At 40.5% G+C, this 27,247-nt stretch overlaps 1 protein-coding gene across 2 annotated transcripts in view; it reads left to right on the forward strand.

The window, feature by feature from the left end:
- The window catches only part of XRN1 (5'-3' exoribonuclease 1), a 196,022-nt gene extending 171,799 nt beyond the window's left edge, over window positions 1-24,223 (forward strand). For both annotated transcript variants that reach the window (XM_081086155.1, XM_081086156.1), the window contains exons 34-42: window positions 7,217-7,278; window positions 8,461-8,574; window positions 8,726-8,848; window positions 9,520-9,679; window positions 13,945-14,126; window positions 16,839-16,952; window positions 17,046-17,148; window positions 22,070-22,230; window positions 23,203-24,223. In XM_081086155.1, the coding sequence (XP_080942281.1) occupies window positions 7,217-7,278; window positions 8,461-8,574; window positions 8,726-8,848; window positions 9,520-9,679; window positions 13,945-14,126; window positions 16,839-16,952; window positions 17,046-17,148; window positions 22,070-22,230; window positions 23,203-23,505 (1,322 nt within the window). In that variant the 3' untranslated portion in view covers window positions 23,506-24,223. The remainder of the gene's footprint in view (window positions 1-7,216; window positions 7,279-8,460; window positions 8,575-8,725; window positions 8,849-9,519; window positions 9,680-13,944; window positions 14,127-16,838; window positions 16,953-17,045; window positions 17,149-22,069; window positions 22,231-23,202) is intronic.
- Window positions 24,224-27,247: the final 3,024 nt, after the last annotated feature.

Below are 27,247 nucleotides of genomic sequence, written 5' to 3' on the forward strand. Positions count from 1 at the left end.
ATTTTGATGATGTTGATTCTACCAATCCATGAACACGGTATATTCTTCCATCTGTTTATGTCTTCCTCTATCTCTTTTTTCAGCGTCCTGTAGTTTTTGGCATATAAGTCTTTTACCTCTTTAGTTAAGTTTATTCCTAGGTATTTTAATTTTTTTGGTGCAATGGTAAATGGGATTGCTTCTGCAGTTTCACTTTCTGTAAGTTCACTATTGATGTAAAGAAATGCCATGGATTTCTTAGCATTAATTTTGTATCCTGCTACATTGCCGAATTCATTTATTAAGTCTAATAATTTTTTGATTGAGTCTTTAGGGTTCTGTATGTACAGTATCATGTCATCTGCAAATAAGGACAGTTTTACTTCTTCTTTTCCAATCTGGATGCCTTTTATTTCTTCTTTGTGTCTGATCGCAACGGCTAGTACTTCCAGTACTATGTTGAACAGTAGTGGTGAGAGGGGGCATCCCTGTCTTGTTCCTGTTTTTAGGGGGGATGGTTTTAGTTTTTGCCCATTGATTATGATGTTGGCTGTGGGTTTGTCATATATGGCTTTTATTATGTTGTGGTATGATCCCTCAATTCCTATCTTGCTGAGAGTTTTTATCAAGAAAGGGTGTTGGATTTTGTCAAATGCTTTTTCCGCATCAATTGATATGACTATGTGGTTTTTTTCTCTCAATTTGTTTATGTGATGTATCACATTTATTGATTTGTGGATATTGTACCATCCTTGCATCCCTGGGATAAATCCCACTTGGTCATGGTGTATGATCTTTTTGATGTACTGCTGGATCCGATTTGCTAGGATTTTGTTGAGGATTTTGGCATCTATGTTCATGAAGGATATTGGCCTATAATTCTCTTTCATTGTATTGTCTTTATCTGGTTTTGGGATTAGGGTGATGTTGGCTTCATAGAATGAGCTGGGAAGTGTTCCTTCCTCTTGGATCTTTTGACATAGTCTGAGGAGGATAGGCTTTAGGTCTTCCTTGAATGTTTGGTAAAACTCCCCTGTGAAGCCATCTGGCCCCGGGCTTTTGTTTGCTAGAAGCTTTTTGATTACTGCTTCGATTTCCTCCATAGTTATTGGCCTATTGAGATTTTTAGATTCTTCCTGGTTAAGTTTTGGAAGGTTGTATTTTTTCTAGGAATATGTCCATTTCCTCCAGGTTGTCTAGTGTGTTGGAGTAGAGTTGTTCATAGTATTTTCTAACAATCCTTTGTATTTCTATGGGGTCTGTTGTTATTTCTCCTCTTTCATTTCTGATTTTGTTTATTCGGGTCCTCTCTCTTTGTTTCTTGGTGAGCCTGGCTAGGGGTGTATCAATCTTGTTTATCCTTTCAAAGAACCAGCTCTTGGTTTTGTTGATCTTTTATATTGTTTTTTTGGTCTCTATGTCGTTTATCTCCGCTCTGATCTTTGTTATTTCCTTCCTTCTGCTTACAGTGGGCTTTTTTTGTTGCTCTCTTTCTAACTCTTCGAGTTGTTGTGTTAGGTCATTTATTCTCATTGTTTCTTGTTTCTTGCAGTTGGCTTGTAGAGCTATGAACTTCCCTCTCAAGACTACTTTTGCTGTGTTCCATAGGTTTTGGATTGTTGTGTTTTCATTGTCATTTGTTGCCATGATGTTTTTTATTTCTTCTTTGATCTCGCTGGTAACCCAGTCGTTGTTTAATAGCATGCTATTTAGTCTCCATGTGTTCGATTTTTCTGTATTGTTTTTGTTGTAGTTGATTTCCAGTTTTATGCCTTTGTGGTCTGAGAAGATGCTTGATATGATTTCAATTTTCTTGAATTTGAAGAGACTTTGTCTGTGACCCAATATATCGTCTATCTTTGAAGATGACAAATGTGCACTTGAGGAGAATGTATATTCTGTGGCTTTGGGGTGAGATGTTCTGAAGATGTCAATTAATTCCGTCTGATCTAGTGAGTCATTTAGGATAGATGTTTCTTTGCTGAGTTTCTGTTTAGAGGATTTGTCCAGTGGTGGTAATGGGGTGTTAAGGTCCCCTACTATGATTGTATTGCTGTCAATCTCTCCTTTGATCTCCCCCAGAAGATTTCTTATGTATTTGGGTGCTCCTATATTGGGTGCATATATATTTACCAGAGTTATTCTTGTTGGACTGCTCCCTTTAGTATTATGAAGTGGCCTTCTTTTTCTCTTTTTATGTCCTTCACTTTGAGATCTAATTTGTCAGATATAAGTATTTCTACCCCGGCTTTATTTTCACTTCCATTGGCCTGAAAAACCTTTTTCCATCCCTTCACCATCAGTCTGTGTGCGTCTTTTTTTCTGAGGTGGGTTTCCTGTAGACAGCAGATATATGGGTCATGTTTTCTTATCCACTCATTTACCCTATGCCTTTTGACTGGGGATTTTAATCCGTTTACATTTAAAGTTATTATTGATAGAAACTTGTTAGTCGCCATTTTTGTTCTTTACCGCTGCGTTCCTTCTTTGTTTCCTATTTTTTCTATTTACAGCAGACCCTTTAGCATTTCTTGCATTGCTGGCTTGGTTGTAATAAACTCCCGTAGACCATTTTTGTCTGTGAAGCTCCTGATTTGACCCTCAATTTTGATTGATAGCCTCGCTGGGTACAGTATTCTTGGATTCAGACCCTTCCTTTGCATGACTTTGTATATTTCATTTCACTCCCTTCTTGCCTGATGTGTTTCTGTTGAGAAATCGGTCGCTAGTCTGATGGGGGATCCTTTGTAGGTAACTTTCTGTCTCTCTCTTGCTGCTTTTAAGATTCTTGCTTTGTCGTTGGTGTTTGCCAATTTAATTATTATGTGCCTTGGCGTCGGTCTTTTCGGGTTCATTTTGTTTGGGACTCTGTAAGTTTCTTGGATTTGTGTGAGTTTTTTCTACCCTATATCAGGGAAATTTTCTGTTACTATTTTTTCAAACAGGTTTTCTATTCCTTGCTCTGTTTCCTCTCCTTCTGGGACTCCTATTATTCGGATGTTATTTCGTTTAGCGTTGTCCCAGAGTTCTCTTAGGCTCTCCTCCTGCTTTTTAATTTTTTTTTCTAGAAGCTGTTCTGTTTGGGTATTTTTTCCTACCTTGTCTTCTAGCTTGCTGATGCGGTCCTCTGCTTCTTCTAGTCTACTGTTGATGCTTTCTATTGTGTTTTTTATATCAGTGATGTCATTTTTCATTTCTTCTTGGTTTCTCTTCATTTCCTCTTGGTTCTTCTTTATTTCCTCTTGGTTCCTACACATATTGTTGAATTGGTCTTCCATTCTTTTCATCCACCTTATGGCCATTACTCTTAATTCTTTCTCTGACAGGTTGCTTGCCTCCATTGCCTCCATTTCGTTTACTTCCTTTTCTGATGATGCCTGTTTTTCTTTCATATGTGGGTTGGTTCTTTGTTTCACCATGATCTCTCTTCTCCAGGTGTTTGGTTATGTAGTTCTCTCTCTGCTGCGTTGATTTAAAGGCACAAAATACAACATAACAAGGCACAACGTACAAGGCATTGAACAAAATGCATTCACGATATTAATAACCCCAAATAAAGGTGACCACCCGAGCGAAGAGAATTAGGGGATAAAGAAGAAAAAAGAGAAAAAGATTAAAGAGAAAATGAAAAAAAAACAAAAAGGAGTGCCAAAATGAGATTGGGAAAAGGGAGAGAAGAAAATAAACAAACAGACAAAATAATTAAATAAATAAAATAAAAAAGCAAGAGAGAGAATGAAATAGAGGTGGGGAAGAGGCTATTTGTATGGGAGAAAACTCTAAGAGAACCACAACTAATCTCAATGAATTCCAGCAGCAGATCTCTGGAAATTAATGCAAACTACAAACAACCACTAATATCAAGCAAGGCAAGGGAAAACAGAAGCACAAAAATAACCAGAGAAAGAAAAATAAGCAAAACAGAAAAATGAAAATGAAAAACAAAACAATCTCCCAAACAAGCATAAAAAAACCCAATAAACTCAAAATCAAGCAAACACTAGCAAAACAACAGTGAGAGAGAGGAAAAAAATTGGATAGTGAAGAAAGATAAGAGAGAGGTGTATATGGATTTAGAGCAAGGGATTGGAAATTAGATATATAAGTAGGGTGAAATTTAGACAGTGGGTAAAAAGAAGGAATAGGGAAAATCTAAAGCAGGAATAGGGTAAGAGAAACAGGACAACAAAAGGGGAAAAGTGAGGAAGAGAGTTTTGGCTTAAGGGTAAATGTGAGATAGAAATGATGAAAATAGAGTGTAGAACACTAATCCCAAAATAAAATAAAGAAAAATAAAATGACACTTGAAAAAATGGTAAAATTATAGCAATAATACTGGTTAAAAAAATGTAGTAATTAAAAAGGTAAAATCAAGTGATGAAAAAAAGATAAAAAAATAATAAAATAGGTTCTTAATGAAATGGTGAAAAAAGAATTTAAAAAAAATATAAAAATATGCAGTGGTGAAGGTGCTTCAGATCTTCTACTCTTCTTTTTGGCACGCCTTAGTCCTGCCAGGCATTCGGGAGAGTGTTGAATTTCCCTGCAATACACTGTCCCTCCATGCCGTAAACCACAGTCCTGATTTTAAGGCAGGTTGTATTTGTTTACCAGACTGCCTTTATTTGTGATCACAGAAGAGACAGTTCGTGGATCTGCCTCTGGGTGGCAGTGTGTCTGGATTGACCTCCGAGGCTATAAGTCCTCTCTATCCGTAGGGTTTTTTTTTTCTCTATGGTACTTGAAACTGATTTGGGAAATTCCACTGCCCAGAGCTGGTTCTTTAAACGTTACTGCCCGCTCTGTTTCCCAGGCTCCCCAAAAAGAACTTTCCTCTACAGGCTCTGCGAATGACCCCAACTGGGGAATCCCATGCACTGGGTTTAATAATCAAATGCACGGATCTAAGGGGAACTGTAACAAGAGCCTGATAGTTGTGCGAATTCGCAAGCCTCCACCTTCCAGGTCTGCACCCAGTCTCCGCACGCCCACTCACCCCTGGCACCAAGCAGCCGGCGCACTGGCAAGGTCCAAGGCTGCTTTTTTACATCCAGTCCAGCTATGGGCTTATTTTCAGCGTTCCCTTCTGCCAGCAGCCCTGTGGGGCCCCTTCCCCACTCACGGGTCACGCTGGTCCCAACGGCTGTGGACTCTGTGGGGCGCAGATTTTGCCCTGCGCTTGCAAGCTCGGTCCTCTCTCCAACCCGAATTGCAAACTGCACCTTTAGGGGAAGTCTAACCTTTCCGTGAGAAGAAGCAGTGCTCGTCTGAGTTCACGCAGTCACGCTGCTTGAGATCCCTTGTTTCCAGGTTAGTAGCTGATCTCTGGATGCCGGCAACAGCCACCCAAGATGGCGCAGTCTCCACTGCTTAGCTGGCACACTGAGAGAGGTTTCAGTCGCAGTCTCCAACCGTCCTTTTTTTTCTGGGGGTTCTCGGTCTTTCCCGGATGCAGACAGTCTCTCAGCTGACAATCCTCTGCCTATTTGGGCTGTATGTTACCCGTTTCAGCTGCTCACCCTTATCTGCCCCAGGACAAGGCACAGGACACGTCCGTTTATACCTCCGCCATTTTCTCCTCTCCGATAATCCTTTCTTGCTGATACCTCAGCATGACAAAAAGCATCTGTTAGGCCACAAACAAAGGAGAGAATGCGTTTGTTGCCGGATGTCAACAATTAGCATAATTTTAAAACATAAAGAGGCCATCAAGAATTTGAAAGAAACAATGATCACAGGCATTTATAAAGAGGTAGAAAAACTATTGTTGATTTGGATAAAGGACAAACTGCCAGGTGACAGCATTTCAAAGGCAGTGATAAGAACAAGCAAAGGTACTTCAAGCTGACCTGAAAGACATCTCTGGACCCAGTGCTGAAAGTGATTCCTTTAAGACTGATAAGGGATGGTACAATAAATTTAAGAAAAAAAAGTGTTTATTTATAGATTAAACAGTACATTAGACATGTACTGTATATAAGAAAAGTGGAATGGAGTAAGCTATTTGACATATATAAGAAAAGTTAAAATGAAATCATTTGTGGGTCTGGAATGGATTAATTGAATTTACATTCTTTCTACGGGAAAAAATGATTTGCTTTTCGAACAAATCACTTCTCGAACAGCCTTCTGGAACTAAGTTCAGGAACTGAGGTTCCACTGTACAGATTAATGTCCCCATAAATATGATAAATATAACTTGAAGGTTTTATATTTAATTGAAATACATTGTGATTATTCTTCAAATTATTGTTTACATAAATGTATATAAATTGTTTGCATTATGTGGAATTCTAATTACTTTTCTTGTGAGTGTGTCTCAATAAAGGTTTAATGTTGATACCTGTCTACTCACTTTTTCTTTTTCTCCTTTTTACAAAATTATTTCCTTTCCTCCCTTCCTTCCTTCCCTTACCTTTCTTTCCCCCTCCACCTTTCTTTTCCTCTCTGTTCCTGCTCTTCCCTTCCTATTCTAGCTTTGTCCCTTCCTCCTCTGCTCTCATTCTATCCCTTTTCCTCTCTCCCATCCCCTCCCCCTACTTCTTTCCTCACCATCTCTTATTTTTGTCCTTTCTCCCTCCTTTCCTCTTTCCTTTTTTCTTCTTTTCTTTTTTACTTTCTTCCTTTATCTTCTAATTCATCCTTTCCATTTCCCCTACCATTTCCCCAATTTATCCTTAACATTAATACTAAAATAGCATCCTAATTTGTCTCTTAATAAGCCACTGACATTTTAATCTTCTTATTAGATCACTACTATCTGCTCAAAACCTTTCTATGATTGGTTGCCCTTTGTCTACCAGTTTATTCTATAGTCTTCAATACCTCTCAGATTATGGCACCAACCTGCTTCTGGAGTTCAATTAAATTCCATTATACTCCTTCACTTCTAGCAGAACTGGTCTATTGAGAGAAGAGACACATTCCTTGTTCTCTGTTTCCATGTCATTTCTCCTATTATTTCCTTTGCCTGGAATACTTAGCCTCTTATTCTGCCCATTGGAAACCTATTATCCTTCAAGGCTCAGTTAGATGCCCCCCTTTTTCTTGCTGTTGTTACCTGTGAGTATCTCTCCTCCTCTAATCTAGATTATAGTTCTTCAAGATCAGGATTTTCATCTTTTGGAATTATGTGAATTTTTAACCAAGTACCTTGAAGTGGTAAATATTTGGTAAATGTAATTGGTGTGCGGTGAGTTTTTTTAATTTATCAAAATTTCTATTTTCTTGTCTCTAGTTAAGGAAGAATGTAGGAGCCCTAAAACTGAGAGTTGGTCACAAAAAATGTCAAATAATCAGGTAAGCTTTCTTAAAATGAAATACCTAATAGCCAGCTTCTTATTCCAATTGGTGGCTTTGTGGCATCTGACTGAATTTTGCAGCCAAATTTTCAGTCAATTCCTAAGTTTTGTTGCAAGATGGTGCTAAAGTATAACCTGAGAGTCACTGGATGGGAAGTTGCACAGTTAGAGTTCAGGATTTGGAACTAGAAATACCTGAAATCTTAATAGTTGGGTGGCTGGAGCAATTCATTACCTCTCTCAGCCTCAAGATCTTCATCTTCAAAAAATAGATAAAAATAGATCACTTGTCTCTCTCAACACATATCATCTAAATATACCTACATACATAAATGCATGTATGTATACATAAATATAAATGTGCAAAGTATGCATATACATATATATACAATGAAAATGTATGGATCAGCATATTAAAGTTTCTGGTTAATTCTGCCAAATTAGGTTGCAGAGGGGAGCTCAAGTTTATGTTTTATTTTATGTAGTCTGCTGTTTGATATGAAGTATGTATACATTTTATAATCAAAGTATAACAAATTTTAATCTAAAAAAGTCAATATGTGGCCTGATGATGTGCATATGTTCTGTATGTATATTATATTCTAATACAGAGTTAGAAAAAATTAGATCTCTTATAACTATTAATATATTAAATGATATCTTAGCATAATATGTGTCTGGCACGTAATAGGTTCTTAGTAAATAGAATTCATTAATAGTTAAATATCAATAAAATGATTTAATTATATGACTTTTAAGACCCTATTCTGCAACTCTTATGCTATGATTTCCTTTATTCTAGAAAAGGGTTTATGAATGTTTCATGCCATGGACCTTTGGTGAAGCCTATGGACTCTCTAAGAATAATGTCTTAAAACTAAAATAGAGTATATTCAATGCAAAAGAAAACCAGTTATGTTGAAATAGAATTAGAATTAGAATCACCCCTATTGTGGTTTACTGCCTGTATTCATAATTGAAGGAAATTCTAAATTCTTTTAATTAATTAAATTAATTCTGTAATTTTTTCCATCATCCAAGTTTACAGGCCCCCTTTTTTTCTTATGATGTAAAAGGTAGAATACCACATTTTAAAGTTTACAGTGATGTATTTAGAGCACTAGTAATTAGTAACTATAAAATTTATTTGCACAGAAAGCTCACTCTTACTCTTTTGTAGACGTTTGGACGGCCTGGCAAATGTAATAATACTAAGCTACTGAAGAGAAATGAAAGTACGGAAGTTTCAGAAAACCAAAAGGTTAGGACTGGTTATCCAAAAACTGTTGATAAGGTAAAAGGCCATTTATTCAATTGATCTTCCCACACTCTAGCACATAATTAGATGATTGGTGAAAATTATAAATCATTTTTGTACATACAACTTGTAGCTTTTTCTTTGTCCTTGTACTTTCATCTTCATGCACAAAATATTATTCTTTTAGCCTAACACTGGATTTGAGGACTTTCTAGCATCCTTGAATATCTCCAGAGAAAAGGAAGCACAGTCATCTCCTCACGAAGAGCCTCCCAGGGAAGAACATTGGTCACCACAGTCATTCGCTATGGTGTGTATTTTGGAGGAACTTTTGTACTATGGTAATTTCACCATCATTGGCCATGAATACCCACCTCCTGCAACCAATTAAACCCTTTTCTCTCATCTAATGTGTTGCATCTTTTTTTTTTAAATATATTTTATTGATTTTTTACAGAGAGGAAGGGAGGGATAGAGAGTTAGAAACATCGATGAGAGAGAAACATCGATCAGCTGCCTCCTGCGCACCTCCTACTGGGGATGGGCCTACAACCAGGGTACATGCCCTTGACCCGAATCGAACCCGGGACCCTTCAGTCCGCAGGCTGACTCTCTATCCACTGAGCCAAACTGGCTAGGGCTAATGTGTTGCATCTTTCTTGTCATTCCATGAGAAAAACCAGGCTGTCCTGGGCAGTTAAGCCATTTTTTTGTTTTTTCTCTTTAGATCATACATAGCTCCCTTGCTTTTTAAACATTAGTACTAGGCAGTTTGGTCAAAAGTTATGCCAGGAAATGTTGGGGTTTGTTGTTTTTTTTCTACTCCAGCCTATTGATTTTCCTTATTCTCTATCTCAGTGAAGTTATTGTTTTAATTTTTAACAATGTAACTCATTAAAAGAAGGAACAGTAAGCTCTGTAATTCTGTTAACCTTTCTCCTGCTACCCTCACCATCTCCATATCACTCATTTTCAAAACAGAAGGGAACACAGATGCTTAAAGAAATTCTAAAAATTGATGGCTCTGGTAGTGTGGACCATAAGAACGAAATGAAGCAGTTTGGTAATGAAGTCATTGTTTCCTGTAATAGAAGAGATGAATATGGACCTTCCTCACAGCCTAAACAAAATGAGAAATTAAGTAAGTAAACTAAGTACAACTACTAATAACCAATTTCATTTCAGAAATTCAGTTTATTTTTTATCATGTGCTTTTTAAAGATAAAACTACTTTTATTTTTAAAGGAATATAATTAAAAGTAACAAATGAGTGTAATTTTTATGTTTATATCATTTATATAATAACTATGTAGCCAATAGTAGATGTATAGTTTCTAAATGTCTTATTGTGAATACTGAAATTGGACTATTACAGACACTTCTTCCACAGATCTCAAGCCTAGAAAGGTTTTCACATTCTAGCCATTTTTCCCCCAGCAATTAAGAATGATTATGTAACTTAAATATATCACTTAACTTTTCTACAATTCTTTTTTTCTTTTTACAGAATGAGAATAACATTTCAAATGACTGTTGTGATGATTATATGGCACATATAAATCAGCACTGTGTCTAGCACATTGTAGGTGGCAAAACTTAATGTTAGTATTATGTTAAAATAATGTTACCAACATAAAAATAAAAGAAGCTATTAAATTATTAAAAATAGTTAACGGAGGCAGACATTGGAAAGTGATTACTTACTTAAAATCTACGAAGCCTGTAGCACAATATCTGGCAGGGAGCTGGATTTCAGTAACTACCCGTCATTGCCCCTGCCCCTTATTTCCCCTACACTTTAGTATTTTGTCTATGTAATTATCTGCAAATAATTACATAGGAAGAATCACTAGTGCAAAAGTCAGTGGGATAGAAGTTTCTCAGAGAGCTAAAAAATATTTTGAAATAAACATATCTGAATTTACTACGGAACAAAATATGCAAGAAATTCAGAGCCTTCCTCCATTTATACTCCAATTAATATTGGGATAATTAAAATTCCAGTAACTATTAGGAAACTAATTGTTTAATACTAGAGACCCAGTGCACAAATTTGTGCACTGGTGGGGTCCCTCGGCCTAGCCAGTGATTGGGGCCACCAGCCGGAGGGAAGGACTGTGGGAGCACACTGACCACCAGGGAGGCAACTCCTGCATTGAGCATCTGCCCCCTAGTGGTCATTGAGCATCATAGTGACTGGTCATCCTGTCAACCAGTCATAATGGTTGTTTAGGCTTTTATATATGTAGATAGTGACAGACATGCTCTTGAAAGAGACCAAAATATAAATTTAAAACAAAATTGGATAACGATGGTCCCACTGCCAAAAACAAGTAACTTTTTCTTTGTTTCAGTAGTGAAAAAAATCATATAACTGAGAGTCAAGAGCTCAGAATCCAGGCTATGTTGCATAACTAACATCATCGGTGGCTTTGGGCAAGCCACTTAACCTTTTTTTAGTCTAAGATAGGAAGAGGTTTAGATTCATTCTTCACTGGGATATGCTCTTGTTCTATTAGTGAGTTTATTGATCATAAAGAATGTGAACTTTTAGAATTTTAAAATTATTCTATCTGATAAAAGAGAAACATGGTAATTGGCATACGACCGCTACCCTTCCCATTGGCTAATCAGCAAGAATTGCAAATTAACTGCCAGCCAAGATGGCGGCCGGCAGCCAGGCAGCTTGAAACTAACATGAGGCTTGCTTGCTTCAGTGACGGAGGACTCCAACGTTCCCCGCCTGCCTTGCCGGCCTCTGAGCCTGCAGTTTGAAACATAGTAATAAATATAGAAGCTAAACAAAACACCAGAAACCTGCTTTCAGCAAGCCGGGATCTCAGAGCTGGAGTTGATACAGAGTTTCGATTGTAGAACCGAAACAAACCAGATACCTGCTTTCAGGAGTGGAGGCCTAAGAGCTGTAGCCTCAGAGCTAAAGCTGGCCCAGAATAAAAAAGAAAAAAAGGAGCAGTTGGGAGCTTCCGTCACCCGCCAGCCTGAAAACAGCCCTCAGCCCCTCACCCAGGCTGGCCAGGCATCCCAGTGGGGACCCCCACCCTGAAGGGTATGTGACCAGCTGCAAACAGCCATCATCCCCTCACCCAGAATGGCCAGGCACCCCAGTGGGGACCCCCACCCTGAAGGGTGTGTGACCAGCTGCAAACAGCCCTCAGCCCCTCACCCAGGCTGGCCAGGCATCCCAGTGGGGACCCCCACCCTGATCCAGGACACCCTTCAGGACAAACCAGCCGGCCCCCACCCATGCACCAGGCCTCTATCCTATATAGTAAAAGGGTAATATGCCTCCCAGCACTGGGATCAGCGGAGCCGCGAGGCCTCCCGGCACCGGGATCAGCGTGACGGGGCAGCGCCCAAACCCCTTGATCTCCCTGCAGCTCTGTGTGTGACAGGGGGTGGGGCCACAACCTCCCTATCGGCCCTACTCTGTTCGTGACAGGGGAAGACGCCCCAACCTCCTGATCAGCCCTGCTCTGTGCCTGATACGGGGGAGCTCCCCAACCCCCTGATCACCCTGCGGCTCTGTGTGTGACAGGGTGCGGCGCCCCAAACCCCTCCTCCCCCCACGGGCCCTGCTCTGTGTGTGACGGGGTAGAGCCATAACCTCCCCATCGGCCCTGCCTTGAGTGTGACAGTGGCGGCGCCCCAATCCCCTGATCGGCCCTGCTCTGTGGGTGATAGAGGGCGGCGCCCCAAACCGCCCCCCCCCCCCTCGGGCCCTACTCTGTGTGTGATGTGGTAGAGCCATAACCTCCCCATCGGCCCTGCCCTGAGTGTGGCAGTGGCAGCAGCCAACCCCCTGATCGGCCCTGCTCTGTGGGTGATAGAGGGCGGCGCCCCAACCCCCTGATCCTCCCTGCTCTGTGTGTGACAGGGGGCAGTGCCCCAACTCCCCTATTGCCCCTGCTCTGTGAGTGACAGGGGGGAGCTCCTGAACCCCCTGATGGGCCCTGCTCTGTGCATGACAGCGGGGAGCTCCCCAACCCCCCTGATGGGCCCTGCTCTGTGCGTGACAGCGGGGAGCTCCCCAACCCCCTGATTGACCCTGCTCTGTGCGTGACTGGGGGGAGCTCCCCAACCCCCTGATGGGCCCTGCTCTGTGCGTGACAGGGTACGGAGCCACAACCCCCCTGATGGGCCCTGCTCTGTGCGTGACAGGGGGCAGCGCCCCAACCCCCTGATCAGCCCTGCTCTGTGCGTGACGGGGTGGCGCCACAACCTCCCTATCGACCCTGCCTTGAGTGTGACAGGGGGCAGTGCCCCAATCCCCCAATCGGCCCTACCCTGAGCATGACTGAGGGTGGCATCACAACCTCCCAATCTGCCCTGCTCTGTGCATGACGGGGGCAGTGCCCCAACTCCCCAATCGTCCCTGCTCTGAGCCCTACCAGGGGCTGCACGTAGGGATTGGTCCTGCCCTCTGCCACCCGGGAGCAGGCCTAAGCCAGCAGATCGTTATCTCCCGAGGGGTCCCAGACTGCGAGAGGGCACAGGCCGGGCTGAGGGAACCCCCTTTTCCCCCCCGAGTGCACAAATTTTTGTGCACCGGGCCTCTAGTTTTCTATATAAAACTTTTTAAACACTTAATTTCAGAAAAAATAATTCTAACAAGCATCATTTGAAGCAACAAAAACGTTCACAGTGTAAGATGAATTTCTGAGAAAACTAAAGCCAAAGCCTCAAAACTTAAGAATTAATTGTAAATAAGCTCAAGAGAGCTATTTGCTTGTTTAAATTTTGCCTGAAACATAACTATACTAGAGGCTCCGTGCACGGATTTGTACACCGGTGGGGTCCCTCAGCCTGGCCTGTGCCCTCTCACAATCCGGGACCCCTCAGGGAATGTCGGAGAGCCAGTTTCAGCCCGATCCCCGCAGGCCAGGCCTAGGGACCCTACCTATGCACAAATCCGTGCACTGGGCTTCTAGTATGCATATAAGATCTTTGACTAATCTCTTCCCACCCTCCCCTCCCCCTTCCTTCTGAGATTCATCAGTCTGTTCCTTGTTTCCATGCCTGTGCATTGAGCATCTGCCCCCTGGTGGTCAGTGCGCGTCATAGCTACTGGTCGAATGGTCACTTAAGCTTTTATATATATAGTCATTAATCTATCAAGATATTCATTTTTGGCCGTCAGCTACTAAAATTGTATTTTAAAATTTCTATTTTAATCATATATCATTAATCAGTTACAATCACCTAAAAAATCTTAACTGAATTCTTAATAATTGTAGGTAGTACTGAATAGTTCTTAAATCTGCTTCATGGGAGATTCCCCTTTTCACCTTTTAACAATTTTTTGCTCTTATTCTATGAAACCTTGCAGTAATTGCCTAATTTGAGATATCACTTAATACAGATATGTCCTGTTCTCTTTTTTGGTAGCATCTTATGTGAACAAGCCTCAAAGTGCTATTGAGTACCATCATGTTCGGTCTATAGACAATGTATGCTGGCCTGCTTCAAGCCAGATCCTTCCTGTGTCCACACCAGTAACTGAACTCTCAAAAATTTGTTCCCTTATTGGAATGCCACAACCAGATTTCTCCTTTCTTAGAACACCACAGGTATAGTATACTACTGTTCCATTTAAATATCTTCTTTAACACTGAGTTTAAATAAATTGACTGAAAGTCTTTGGCTAAAAAAAGACATTTTTTTAAATTAACTCACCGTAATGCCTTGGCAGGGTCAGACCGAATGATTTCTTATACAGCCCACAGGCCAAACGTTCCCCACCTCTGGTCTAAAGAATCTCAGTTCAAACTTTTTGATCTTAGAAACTCCCCACTTTTGGGGGTGGACCTCAAAGAAACTTTGTTTATTTGTGTTATATCCATATTTACTGTACTAGAAATTAAAACTAAAAGGTTTTTAAATATTTATTTAAAAATACGTTTTTGCCAAAACCGGTTTGGCTCAGTGGATAGAGCGTCGGCCTGCGGACTGAAGGGTCCCGGGTTCGATTCCGGTCAAGGGCATGTACCTGGGTTGCGGGCATATCCCCAGTGGGGGATGTGCAGGAAGCAGCTGATCAATGTTTCTCTCTCATCGATGTTTCTAACTCTCTATCTCTCTCCCTTCCTCTCTGTAAAAAATCAAAAAAATATATTTAAAAAAAAATACGTTTTTTAAAAAATGTAGTAAATGGCCTTGCTTTACATTTTTGCAAACCTTTTCCATGTCTAGCTTAATAGAAGAAGCTAGATTCTCCTATCTTCTTACTTTCAATCTCTTGTGATACATTGTTTTGGTTGAAATCAATCAAGTAAACCTGGCCTCACGTAGATAGTTGAAAAATGGAGCCAGTGTGGTTCAGTGGTTGAGCATCAACCCATGAACTGGGGGAGGAGGGCAAGCAGTGCCAAGGTTCAATTCCCAGTCAGGGCACATGCCCAGGTTGCAGGCTCAATCCCCAATAGGGGGTGTGCAGGAGGTAGTCAGTCAATGATTCTCATCATTGATGTTGTTGCAGAAATTACCAGGCAACTGGAAAACACACAATGGGCGCTCGGAAGATTCAGGAAAAAACCCTTATTTGCAGATGCACTAGTGCAATGACTCAGGGGAGTCAGTCTCCAAAACCTGAGTGTTGAATGTAGGGGGAGCTTTCCCTTTTATCCCCTGAGTTGCTTTGTTTCCCTAATATGGACCAGGCTTCCAGACTTTTTGCTGGCTTTGCAAAAAGTGGGTTGGAATGGGGGAAGTGAGAATACACCCAAAGGCCAGGCCTGACTGGCGCCAGCGCTGCCAACTCCCTCCGGGCTTATGTATGGTTCATGGTTTATGGCCTCCGTACAATGGAAGTATTCCGGGAAGCAGGTTCTGCAAGGCTAGACAAGCCTTAACGATAAGAATGGGGCTTAATTATACTAGTGAGAATGTGCGTCAGAATACTGGTTACTGGCACAGATTCAGATTGCTAGCCCCCCAGTTGTCTTATATTCCCCCTCAATGTTTCTCTCTCTCTCTCTCTCTCTCTCTCTCTCTCTCTCTCTCTCTCTCTCTCTCTCTCTCTCTCATCAAAAAAAAATCTTTTAAGGGGGGGTGGGGATTTTAATAGCCTTTTCATATAACTGTGGATATTTGATACTACAGTAAAAGGTAGTGTTTTCTTGAAAGTTAGTTGCAATGTAGAATCTGAAACTATATCAATGAACTTTTTGTCTTCTGTATACTTGTGGGAAAATGAGAGTCAAAAGGCAAATAACATCTTAATACTATTATGAAAATAGTTGTGACTTCAACAACCCCTGGAAGGTGTCTCAGGGGCCCTCAAGGTCCCCAGACTGCATCTTGAGGACCACTAGCTACAAGAAAGTATGTTTTATCCTTTTTACATCTGAGTTCTTGATACATTATTGCCTAAAACAGAAAGCAAAGTTAAACTCTGCTATCTTTTGAAAAAGTACAATTTAAAAGAAAGAATCCCTTTTGTAAAATAAAAAAGTATAATGTAAAGAGTTATGATTTAAATGTGAATATAAAACTATAAAACCTCTGAATCTTTTAGATTTGGGTAATTAATTCATATTGGCAAAATATCTGCTGTTTGGAGGATGGTGTAATGCAGGGGCCAACAAATTTTTTTCTCTAAAGGTCCAGATAGTAAATATTTCAGGCTTTGCAGGCCATGTGCTCTCTATCACAACTACTCAACTGTGCAGGTACAGTATAAAACAGCCATAGAGGTTACATAAAAGAATGGACACAGCTGTGTTCCAGTGAAACCTTACCTACAGATACAAGTATAAGTCCTAGTTTCCCAGGCCTTGGTATAAAGACAATAGTTTTGCTGGCTTTCATTTGCATTAGGATGCTCGACCCTTCAGCTAGCTTAGAAGGCATTTTATTTTGTAAACATTGAAAGATAAGGTAATAATTCTAAAGTTTTTGCATGCTAATGCAACATTTTTTAAAAAATATATTTTTATTGATTTCAGAGAGGAGGGGAAAGGGAGAGCGAAATAGAGACATCAGTGATGAGAGAATCATTGATCAGCTTCCTCCTGCACACCCCACACTGGGGATCAATCCTGCAACCCAGGCATGTGCCCTGACTGGGAATCAAACCATAACCTTCTGTTTCATAGGTCAACATTCAATCACTGAGCCACGCTGGCTGGGCCTAATACAAAATTTAAATAGTCCTCTTTTGAATTCTTGAATTTTTTTTCAACAGATTGTTAAAATTATTCTACTTGTTTAATCTAAGCTTTGAGGGAAGAAGTTGGTTTCCTAGCCAGACTTTCATAGACATTTCACATTCTCTTTTTCAGACAATGATAGTTTGCCAGGTGAAATTACCTAATGGCTTGCTGGTGCATGGACCACAGTGCCATTCTGAAGAAGAAGCCAAGGACAAAGCTGCACTTTTTGCTTTACAACAGTTGGTGAGAACTGTTCACGACTTCTCTACTAAGTTTGAATTAATTACTAGAGCTGTTATTATTGCACTGTCTTACAACTTTCAAATACTTCCATAGGGCTCCTTAGGAATGAATTTCCCTTTGCCTCCACCGATATTTGCAAATTATCCTCCTGCTGTACCACCTGGAACCATTCCTCCAGTTTTTCCCCAACCTACTGGTAAGATAATATTTGCAGTTACTATATTTAGAAAGTTCTTTCAAGATGCATCATTTTAGCCCTGACTGGTTGCCCAGTGGATAGAGCGTCGGCCTGCGGACTGAGTTCGATTCCGGTCAAGGGCCTGTACCTTGGTTGCGGGCACATCCCCAGTAGGAGGTGTGCAGGAAGCAGCTGATCGATGTTTCTCTCTCATCGATGTTTCTAACTCTATCCCTCTCTCTTCCTCTCTGTAAAAAATCAATAAAATATATATTTTTTTAAATGCATCATTTTAAATAAAAATCCTAATATATAAAGAGCCAGGGTCCATCACGACATAAACGATCAGATGGACGACCGAACAGCAGGCTAGGGTCCTGGTTGGCGTGGTGGGAGTCAGTCCAGGGTCCCGGCCATTCCGGGCGGGAGTCAGTTCTGGGTCCCAGCTGCCTGCAGCATGGTGGCAGGATGGAGCTGTGGGAATGGAGCCATTCTGCCATCAGACTGGCCTCTTGGTCCCTTCCCCCACCTGCAGGCTCTGGGGAACCAGAGACATGCTGCAATCAGACTGGCCTCTTGGTCCCTACCCCACAGCCCACAGGCCCGCATCCTGCGATGAGACTGGACCCTACCCGAGGGGTCCTGGATTGTGAGAGCGTGCAGTCTGGGCTGAGAGATCCCCCTCCAAGTGCACGAATTTTCATGCACTAGGCCTCTAGTTTTATATAACTGTCTAGGGAATAGAAGAAGGAATTGTGAGAAGTTAGCCTGAAACCAGAGCCTACAGATTCATTTGGAAATGTCATTTCCCTCCTACAGCCTCTAGTGTGGCTAGAATAGGACAGCATTTTGTTTTGGGTAGCCCCATATTCCCCCAGAAGCTGCCAACATGAATTTTGGTTTAAGGTTGACATTAAAAACCTTTGGGAGAAAATAGAGATGAAGGGAGTAAAAATAGGTCAGGCTTTGAAGCTATGGATGTGAAAGACACTGTCCTTCATGATGAGGGAAATGGAGAGTAGAGGGATTTTTAAGCTCACTGTGTGTTTCTTAATATTCTCTCATAATTCTCTTCCTCCTTCAAATGTGATGCCTGAGTTATCGAGCAGGGAGCTTCAAGTAGCCAGTGGCTGACTTCCTAGTGTCGTAGGGCCTGGAAAGATCCCTGGGGACTCGGGACTCTTTTTGTCCAGGCTCTTTCATTAATGACTGAAAAAAATGATGGAACTTCTTTGGGACTCCATTTTCTTATTTATACTAGATGCACCTAGGATCTCTTTGAGACTAACATTTTACAATTTTATGATTCTAAATCTTAAGTTCATTAGCATTTCTTTTGTCACCCTTTTTTCCCTAATGACAGTTGGCTTCTTCATATCCTAATCATTACCATTTTAAGACCAATAACTTATTTGTTTCACATTTAGAAAATTACTTTTCTGAGTCTACTATATGCCAAGTATTATTCCAGGATTTCTACATATCTAATCCTCACTAAAACATTAAAAATGACTAATGCTGATTAAACAAGTTATCTTTTTTTTTGCCTAAACTCCTTTGAACTAAAAAATAAATTACTTTAAAAGTGTTAGGACAAAGAGATGAGAGGAAAAAATATCAGCAAATTAGAGATTTGAAAAGTTTGTAATGAGAAAAGCAATTAAAGGAGTAGTAACCAGCATAGTATAGCATATAGTAGAGTTAGGCTACAAACTAAAGTGTCTATAGAAGAGGATACAAATGAGCTGATAAGCAGATTGTCTTTTAGAATTCCCAAGAGATTCAGACCTAGGAAGTGTCAGACTCTGCCATGGTGTCAGATGAGGTCTGGGCTAAGAAGGGTGGTATGGGTTTAGAGTCTGTATGGAGTGATGGGATCCTCTCTAAGCCCCTTCTCCACACAGCCAGGCAGTGCCTCTTTAGACAAAAGACTGGAGGAATGTTCTCCAGAGGGCTCCTTAGATATGTGGGAACACCAGGTCAGAGTGGAGAATGAGATATTAGGCTGAAAACTGAGATTAAAGTAAATTTGATTTCCCCATCCTATTTTCCCTCTGTAGCCAGCCATAGCCAAGATAGGAAGTTAGTTGGAGGATGGTTCTTTTGAGAAATTCATTGAACTCCAAAGAAAAGACCTACTGACATTTGGAGGTTGTCCCAACAACCAAAAGGTGGCTTACCACCCAGGCATCCTCGAGAGAAGCCCTTGAGTCCTGTAGCCCTCCCACACAGATGCTGCTTCTAATCGTTGCTAGGTCTTGTGCTTTCCTATGAATAAACTGGGAGATCCTGAACATTTTAGGAAAAGAGAATCTCTAAAATTAAAAGAGAATCCAAAACAAAAACAAAGGAAAATGACCTGGAAACAGAGATAATGTAGGAAATAACAATATTGCAACCAAAAAAATAAGAAAGTATGAAAAAAAGAATAATTGGAGAACAAGAATCAAATATTGAGTTGATTTTTCAGTAGATAAGCCCAAGCAAAGCCATGGAAATCTCAAGAAGAAGAACAGGACAAAAGGTAGAAAATAAGAAAGAAGGGACAGTGCATGAATCCAACACCCATCTAATTAGAGTTCCAGAAAAAGAGACCAGAGATGGAAAGGAGGAAAAGTATCAAAGAAATAGATAAGAAAGCTTTCTGAACTGAAGAACATGCATCTCTAAACTGAAAGAGCCACCAAACACTTAGCACAGTGAATGAAAAGAGATCCAGATTGCCTTGAAATTCAGAATACAAGTAATAGATGGTCTGAGGAGGTCAGAGAGGAGGGGGAAATACATTTAAAAGATCAAGAATTAGGCCCTGGCCTTGGTTGGTGTGACTCAGTGCTTTGGTTAGAGCATTGGCCCACTCACCGAAGAGTCACAGGTTCAATTTCCAGTCAAGGGCACATAGCTGGGTTGCAGGTTCATTCCCCAGCTGCAGTTGGGGAGCATGCAGGAGGCAACCAAGCAATGTGTCTCACATTAATATCTCTCTCTCCCTCTCCCTCCCCCTTTCTCTCTTTCCTCCTCCCTCATTTTCACTCTCTATAAAAATCAATGGAAAAAATATCCTCAGTTGAGGATTAACAACAACAATCAGGCCCTAGCCAGTCTTGCTCAGTGGTTAGAGTGTTTGCCATTGCACTGCATGGTCACAGATTCGATTCCTGGTCAATGGCATGTACCTGGGTTGCAGGTTCGATCCTCAAGAGTGCATTCAGGGGGCAACCAATCAATGCATCTCTCTCATATCAATGTTTCTTTCTCCTTTCCTCCTTCCCTCCCTCTCTTCCATCTACTCTCTCTAAAAATCAATGGAAAAAATATCCTTGGGTAAGGATTAACAAAAAAAATATTTTTAAATATATCTTACTGATTTTTTACAGAGAGGAAGGGAGAGGGATAGAGAGTTAGAAACATCAATGAGAGAGAAACATCGATCAGCTGCTTCCTGCACACCCCCTACTGGGGATGTGCCCACAACCGAGGTACATGCCCTTGACCAGAATCGAACCTGGAACCCTTCAGTCTGCAGGCCGACGCTCTATCCACTGAGCCAAACCATTTAGGGCAACAAAAATATTTTTTTAAAAAAGAAAGATCAGAATCAGAATGGTATTTTACTGTTTAGCAAAGGGTCAAAGCTAGAAAGCAGTTGAGCATTGAATCCTAAGGCAGAATTAGTTTCATCTGATTTTTCTGTATAGCCAAACTGAATCATCTTAACATCACAACTGCTACCAAAGTTGCTTATAGATATTATCAAGACCTAATTTTCTCAATGTTTTTAGTTTTTGTCATCAGAATTTGTGCATGTATAATTCATAACACTGTATTATGATTCTTCTAATACAAAAATTTCTTAAGGGGCTTAATTTTAATTAAGTTATACTATGTTACAGTTCTAACTGCCTTTATCTCTCTGAAAAGAAAGTTTGAACCAGTATATATCTTCTTCATTGGCAGTGTGTTCTGTAATACAGCGGTGCCCACATGCTGCACTGATACTACCTACATACTAGTAAGAATCACCTGTGGAGCTTGTTAACAGTACAGATTCCTGGACCTCTCTGACTCTGGTTTATTAAGTGTGAAACTTTGCCCAGGAATCCATACTTAACAAGCTCCTGAGGTGATTCAGTATACAACCTTTAATCAGGTTTGGAAACTCCTGGTTCAATGTGCTTTTAATAAGAAACAAAATATAAATTCTTTTTAATTTTTTTTAAAGAGAGAAGGAAAAGGAGGGGTGGGGGAGAGAGAGAGAGAGAAAGAGAAACATAGATGTGAAAGTGGAACATCAGTTGGCTGTCTCCTGCAACCCCCTAATGGGGATTGAGCAAGCAGCCCGGGCATGGGCCCTGACCTGGAATCATACCAGGAACCTTTCAGTGCACAAAACAGTGCTCAACCAACTGAGCCACACCAGCCAGGGAAGATGTAAATTTTTAAAAATTCTTGAATTAAAAATATTAGAATAGGGAAAAGAAAGATTCTTCATGTCATGAAAATGGTCATATTTGAACACTTGGGCTTTGGGGGGTTTTTGTAGGCTGGGAACACTATGGAAGCCACTTAGCATTGGGGGCAGGTGAGATCCTTAAGATTTCTCTCTTTGTGCCCTGGCTGTTGTCCCCCAAGGGACAGTTTCAATAACCCTTTTATTATTTTTAAAATAGTGCTACAAATATTCCTAAAGCTCACATCAGTATATGTTGTTCTTGGCCATTGTAGGCTAGACAGCATAACGATAAGCTGACTTATGTAAATTGTTCATAGTCCTAAAAGGGGCTTCTGAGGTTGAATGTTGTAAGCAAGATTAAAGTTAAGTGTATGCCTCTTTGCCAAAGTAAAAAAAGCCAAGAAGCATAGCACAAGGAAGTCTTACATTTCAGGGCTTTGTTAAGACCATTTTACTAAAATATAAATATTCTGTGATTTTTAACAGCTAATATAATGCCTTCATCATCTCATCTCTTTGGCTCAGTGCCATGGGGAGCACCAGTGCCAGTTTCTGGAAAGCCCTTTCATCATACTTCATATTCTGGAGCCATGCCCATGGCTGGGGGAATGGCAGGTGGTGTGCACAATCAATTCATACCTCTACAGGTGAGACCTGAAAATAGAATTGTTATGTTTTAAGAGAATTTCTCAATGCTCAAAAATGACTGGTAATAGAATAGTGTATTATTCAATAATTACCTATCACTGCCAACTAGAAGCCCAGTACTGGTCTAGGTGCTGAGATAGTGACCAGTGGTACCAGTCTGACCTGGTCCCTGCTGTCTGAGTTTATCCTATCTAATAAAAGAGTAATATGCAAAATAACCATCACTCCATCACACAGATGGCGGAACCCAGTCCCCTCAATCCTGCCACTGAAGTGTCCAGGCTTGTCACCACTCCAGCGGGCCGATCTAGCCTCGCTTCTCTGCCGCCGCTGCAGTGTCCGGGCCTGTGGACCCAGCCAGGGGCTGCGTGGGCAAGCAGTGAGGCACAACCCACCCACTCCAGCAGGCCGATCCAGCCTCACCACTGTGCCGCCGCCACTGCCGCTGCAGTGTCTGGGCCTGTCAGCCCCTCCATGAGGCTGAATGCTGCGTCCAGGGGGCACATGCAAGTGGGTGGGGACTTGACTCTGGGTCTTCTGGCACAGGGGGACTTGATGCTATGTCCCCATTTGTGCTGGCCAGCAGGTGGACATCCCCCGAGGGGTCCCAGACTGTGAGAGGGCGCAGGCCGGGCTGAGGGACCCCCGAGTGCACAAATTTTTGTGTACGGGGCCACTAGTATTCTAATAAATAATAATAATTGCAGCAAGTAATGATATCCTTTTCTAGTACAAAGTGATTTAAATTCAGGAATATAAAATTACTTTATATTTAAGGTACAAAGAATTTTTAGATATTTTATTCATAACTATAAATTCCTTTAATTTCTAAAGTCTCATTTGGGAATTTATAATTGGAAGTCACAAGTCAGCAGTGATCGACAAATATTACCAGCATGGTTTATGGTATTTTCTGACACTAGTTTTTTTTAGCCTACATTGTTAATCGATGATGTCTTTATTCCTTAAAGGTTACTAAAAAAAGGGTTGCAAACAAAAAGAACTTTGAGAATAAGGAGGCCCAGAGTTCGCAAGCCACCCCACTTCAGACTAGCCAGCCAGGGTCTTCCGATGTCCCCAAAGTGATTCCACAGGAGAGTTCATCAGCTCCCTTCAAGTCCTCTCAGATTACTCAGCCTGCATCTTCCTTTCAAGTTGAAGCTGCCTCGCAAGGCCATAGTATATCTCACCATAAGTCAGCACCCAGCTCTTCTTCAAGAAAAAAATCAAGAAAACTAGCTGTCAATTTTGGCATTTCTAAACCTTCTGAATAAATGTGGTACTTGAAGTTAATTTCTTTTCACCCACCTTTTTATAAATCTATATCTGTGTCTCATAAAAAAAAAAATAGAATGTGCTATTCTAAGATAATATGTTTCAATTGAAAAATTTTAACTTAAATTGTGGGGCACTTTTCATGCTGTTTAAAAGACTATATATCAAATTGTGCATCTTAAATATGTGCAGTTTGCTTTACGTTAATTATACCTCAATAAAGCTATTTTTTAAAAGACTAAATTAAAGCTTGTGTGAAAATAATACTAGCAGACTAAGCATTAAAATGGACCACTCTGACTATTGGCCTTGTCCTAAACTATGAATTAGACATAATATTGCAATAATAATAAACATTTTTACATGTCATTGAGGGATAATTAAACGGAGCATGAAAATTGGGCCCCAAGTATAATTTACTGAATATGAATTTCATTTTTCTTTTTAATGATGTAACAGAATTTTCAGGGGACTGACTCTTATGTACATGTATTTTAACGTATCTTCTATTGTCTTTGTGAGTCTCTTAGACCTGCTGTGAACTGATCACACTGTGTGGTGCTGCCAGTTTTGCTTTATTCCAAATTTTGTACCAAAGCAATTTTAGAATACTGATCAAAATATTTCACTTAATTACTTACAATTATAAATAGCAATCTAGATTTAAGCAACTAATTACATATTTGTAGATATTCAAGAACCAGCATTTGTAATTTCAAATAAAATTAAGTTTAAAAATTTACAGGGTACAATGATTATAAATTAATCTTCCAGTAGAATAAAGTAGAAGCTATTAATCATGTTAATTAAGGATATTGCATTATTATTTTGTAGAGCTCACTTGCACAGCTGTAAGAGCTCCATGTTGGTCCCCATTTAGTGCTCCCTGGCTGAGGAAATTGTAGTTCTAATATCCAAGCACATGTGTTACAAGCACAATACCATTTTGGTGTGCATTATTTCCATTGTCTCCCTGCTCCTAGCTCTATGCTGCACTGGCCAGCACCAGCACTTGGTCTTTGCATGTCTTGTGGGGGGTATTGTTCAAGCTGTGGCTCTAGGATTCTTTTAGAGTTTATAAAATTTATCAGTGGTTCAGGGCCTGAATTTTTATATATATATTTATCCTTTAGTTTTTGTGATGTGCTTATATTTTTAAGGAAGTAAGTTATCGTACTTTTTTAAAAAGTTGGAACCACAATTTTTATATGGAGCTGCTTCTTATATCTAACTTGATTGAGTGCATTGGACACTCCGCCATGAGTCTTAGAGTGGTCTCTCTGTTTAAAGTGCTGGCCTTGACCAAGTGAGTTCCTTTAACTGCTGGTTTCAGAGTTTCTCTAAATGTTAATAGGTTATTTGTATATTAATAGTGCCTTTAGTATAAGAGGTAAATGTTCATTATCTGTCTTTTGTTATGGTCATGTGGGTCTGTGATCTTAATTTGTTTCCTAGATTCACAGGTTCAGCAGTGTCCAGCCAGCAGTTCCTTGTTGGGAGTGTTTCTTTTATCTCTAGTGGAATCTTGAGTAATTACATTCAAATAATTCTCAGCGTTTGTCCTTATTGCCTCACAACCTATTTGTTTTAAAAGGAAATATCTATTATGGGAATGCAATACAAAGAAGTTAAATTGTGACAGTAATGTTCTGTTTAAAGTGTCTAATGTTTTTCACCTTCTGTAACTATACAAACTCCAGCATTCAGTAATGGCCTCCCTCATCACTTCTGTGTGACCATTCTATAAACAGTGCATAGCTTACAGATTTTTTAGATCACAGAGCAAGGAATGCACACCAACTGAAAACTCCAAGAAAAATTTCAGTAAGCACGATGCCACTGAACCCATGAGGATATTCCCGTATCTGAGCAAAGCAAGTTGATGGTTCTACATGAATAGGCAGTAGACGTGTTTCTCTTCGTTCCTCCTCTTTTTTTAAAATATGTTATTCTGAAGGTCAAGATTAAAGAGATTAAAATGGAAGGGAGCTCTGTAATGACGAGGTAATGGTCAGGCATTAGTCTGTACTCTTCTCCCCGTGTAGACTTATTCCAAATGTGGGCCCGACGTCCATAGGAGATGTGCCCTCCCTGTAGGCTGTTTTATCTCATGACTAAAGGCTTGGTGCACAGATTCGTGCACCAGTGGGGTCCCTCGGTGTGGCCTGCAGGGATTGGGCCGAAACCTGCAGTCCAATGTCTCCTGTTGCTCCTGCCTGCCACTTCCACTCATCCCGGCCCCACTGCACCTGCTGCTGGCTCACACCCAGTCAGTCCCAATTGGGAGAGGCTCACACTGAAGTGGAGCTACACAGCCATGAGCCCTGCATCTAGCGCCTGTCAGTCAGTTGAGCGGCGCTCCTGCTGTGGGAGCACACTGACCACCAGGGGGCAGCTCCTGCGTTGAGTGTCTGCCCCCTGGTGGTCAGTGCATGTCATAGCAACCAGTCGTTCAATTTGCTTAGGCTTTTATATATAGATAATCATAAGGAGACTGGATCCATTGATAGTTTGGGAAACTAACAGTTTTTCTTTTTTGGGTGGGCTGACTCAACCTCCTAAAAGTTTAGTTATCTGTCTGTTCCACGGTTGGAACTGTTGTGGACTTGCTGCAAGAACAGGGGCAATGAAGGCACTGAAAAGCAGGGTCCCCAGATCGCCCCATGTTTCCCCATAACTGGAGCAGTTAAATCTAAGTATTCTTGTTCAGGAATGTTTCTTTTCCTTTCTTTTTGAGTGCAGTAAGTGGATTTAGAAGATTGATCCTTCCAGTTTCATTGTTTCTGTTCACAATTTCTGACATTACCTGAGCTTTATAATTTGGCAGAAAGAATGTACTAATTGATTTAAACATCGTGTAGACCAAAGTCTTAAACATCTGATGAGAAAAAGATAAAGAGATCCTTTTTCCCCCCTATTGAAGGGAGGGATGAAGAACTCAAGGCAGGTTTTTTGTTGTTTACTTCCTTTTCTCTGATCAGGTATTTGCTTTAATTTTAGACTGATACTTCCACTTATCTTAGTTTTAAGAAGAAGGGGGAGAGAGACGGTGGTTGGAAGAGGGAAACCGGTTAAATAAGACATATCCAATCACTGCTTTTTCAGATTATTTTATATCTTCTAGCTCAAGGAAGCAGATAAACTTTAGGGTCTATTTCATTTACTTTTTAAGCATCTGTTTTATTTCTATGAGTAAATCATACATTTGCGTAATGGTTGTCTTATTTTTACCTTAAGATAGAACTGGAGCTCCATTGTAGTCCTACCATGCTTTATCTCATTGGTCAGCAGTTTTTAAAACAACTATGTACAATAGCCCAGCTTTTTGAGTTTGGTGTTTACCTGTAAACATGATTTTTTCCAACAGTTTCAGCAGTTGGTATGCTGCCCAGGCCCAACAGTTAAGTTCCTATAGATGGTTCAGTCACTTCAAGTCAAATCCCTTTCCCATTTCTAATGAAATAATATGAGAGAACTTGGTCCACAGTTTGGTTTAAGTTCTTTTCTTTCTTCCCCTTACAGTTAAGAGGTTTGTTTGTCTTGAGGGTTTTTTGTTTTGGTTTGGTTTGGGTTTTTGCCTCTCATCCCTTACATTTTCTTTTGCCTGCACCCAGTTGCTTCCTAGAGTGTTTTCATATATTTTGAGTGTGCTGTGTAATCAGAGTGTTCCACAGTTTGTTCATTTAAACAATATGATTAAGTATAATTCATACATGTATATTTTAATTCCTTTCTTTTCTC

The sequence above is a fragment of the Myotis nattereri genome (assembly GCF_964212035.1).
Source record: "Myotis nattereri genome assembly, chromosome: 3".
Classification (NCBI taxonomy): Eukaryota; Metazoa; Chordata; class Mammalia; order Chiroptera; family Vespertilionidae; genus Myotis; species Myotis nattereri.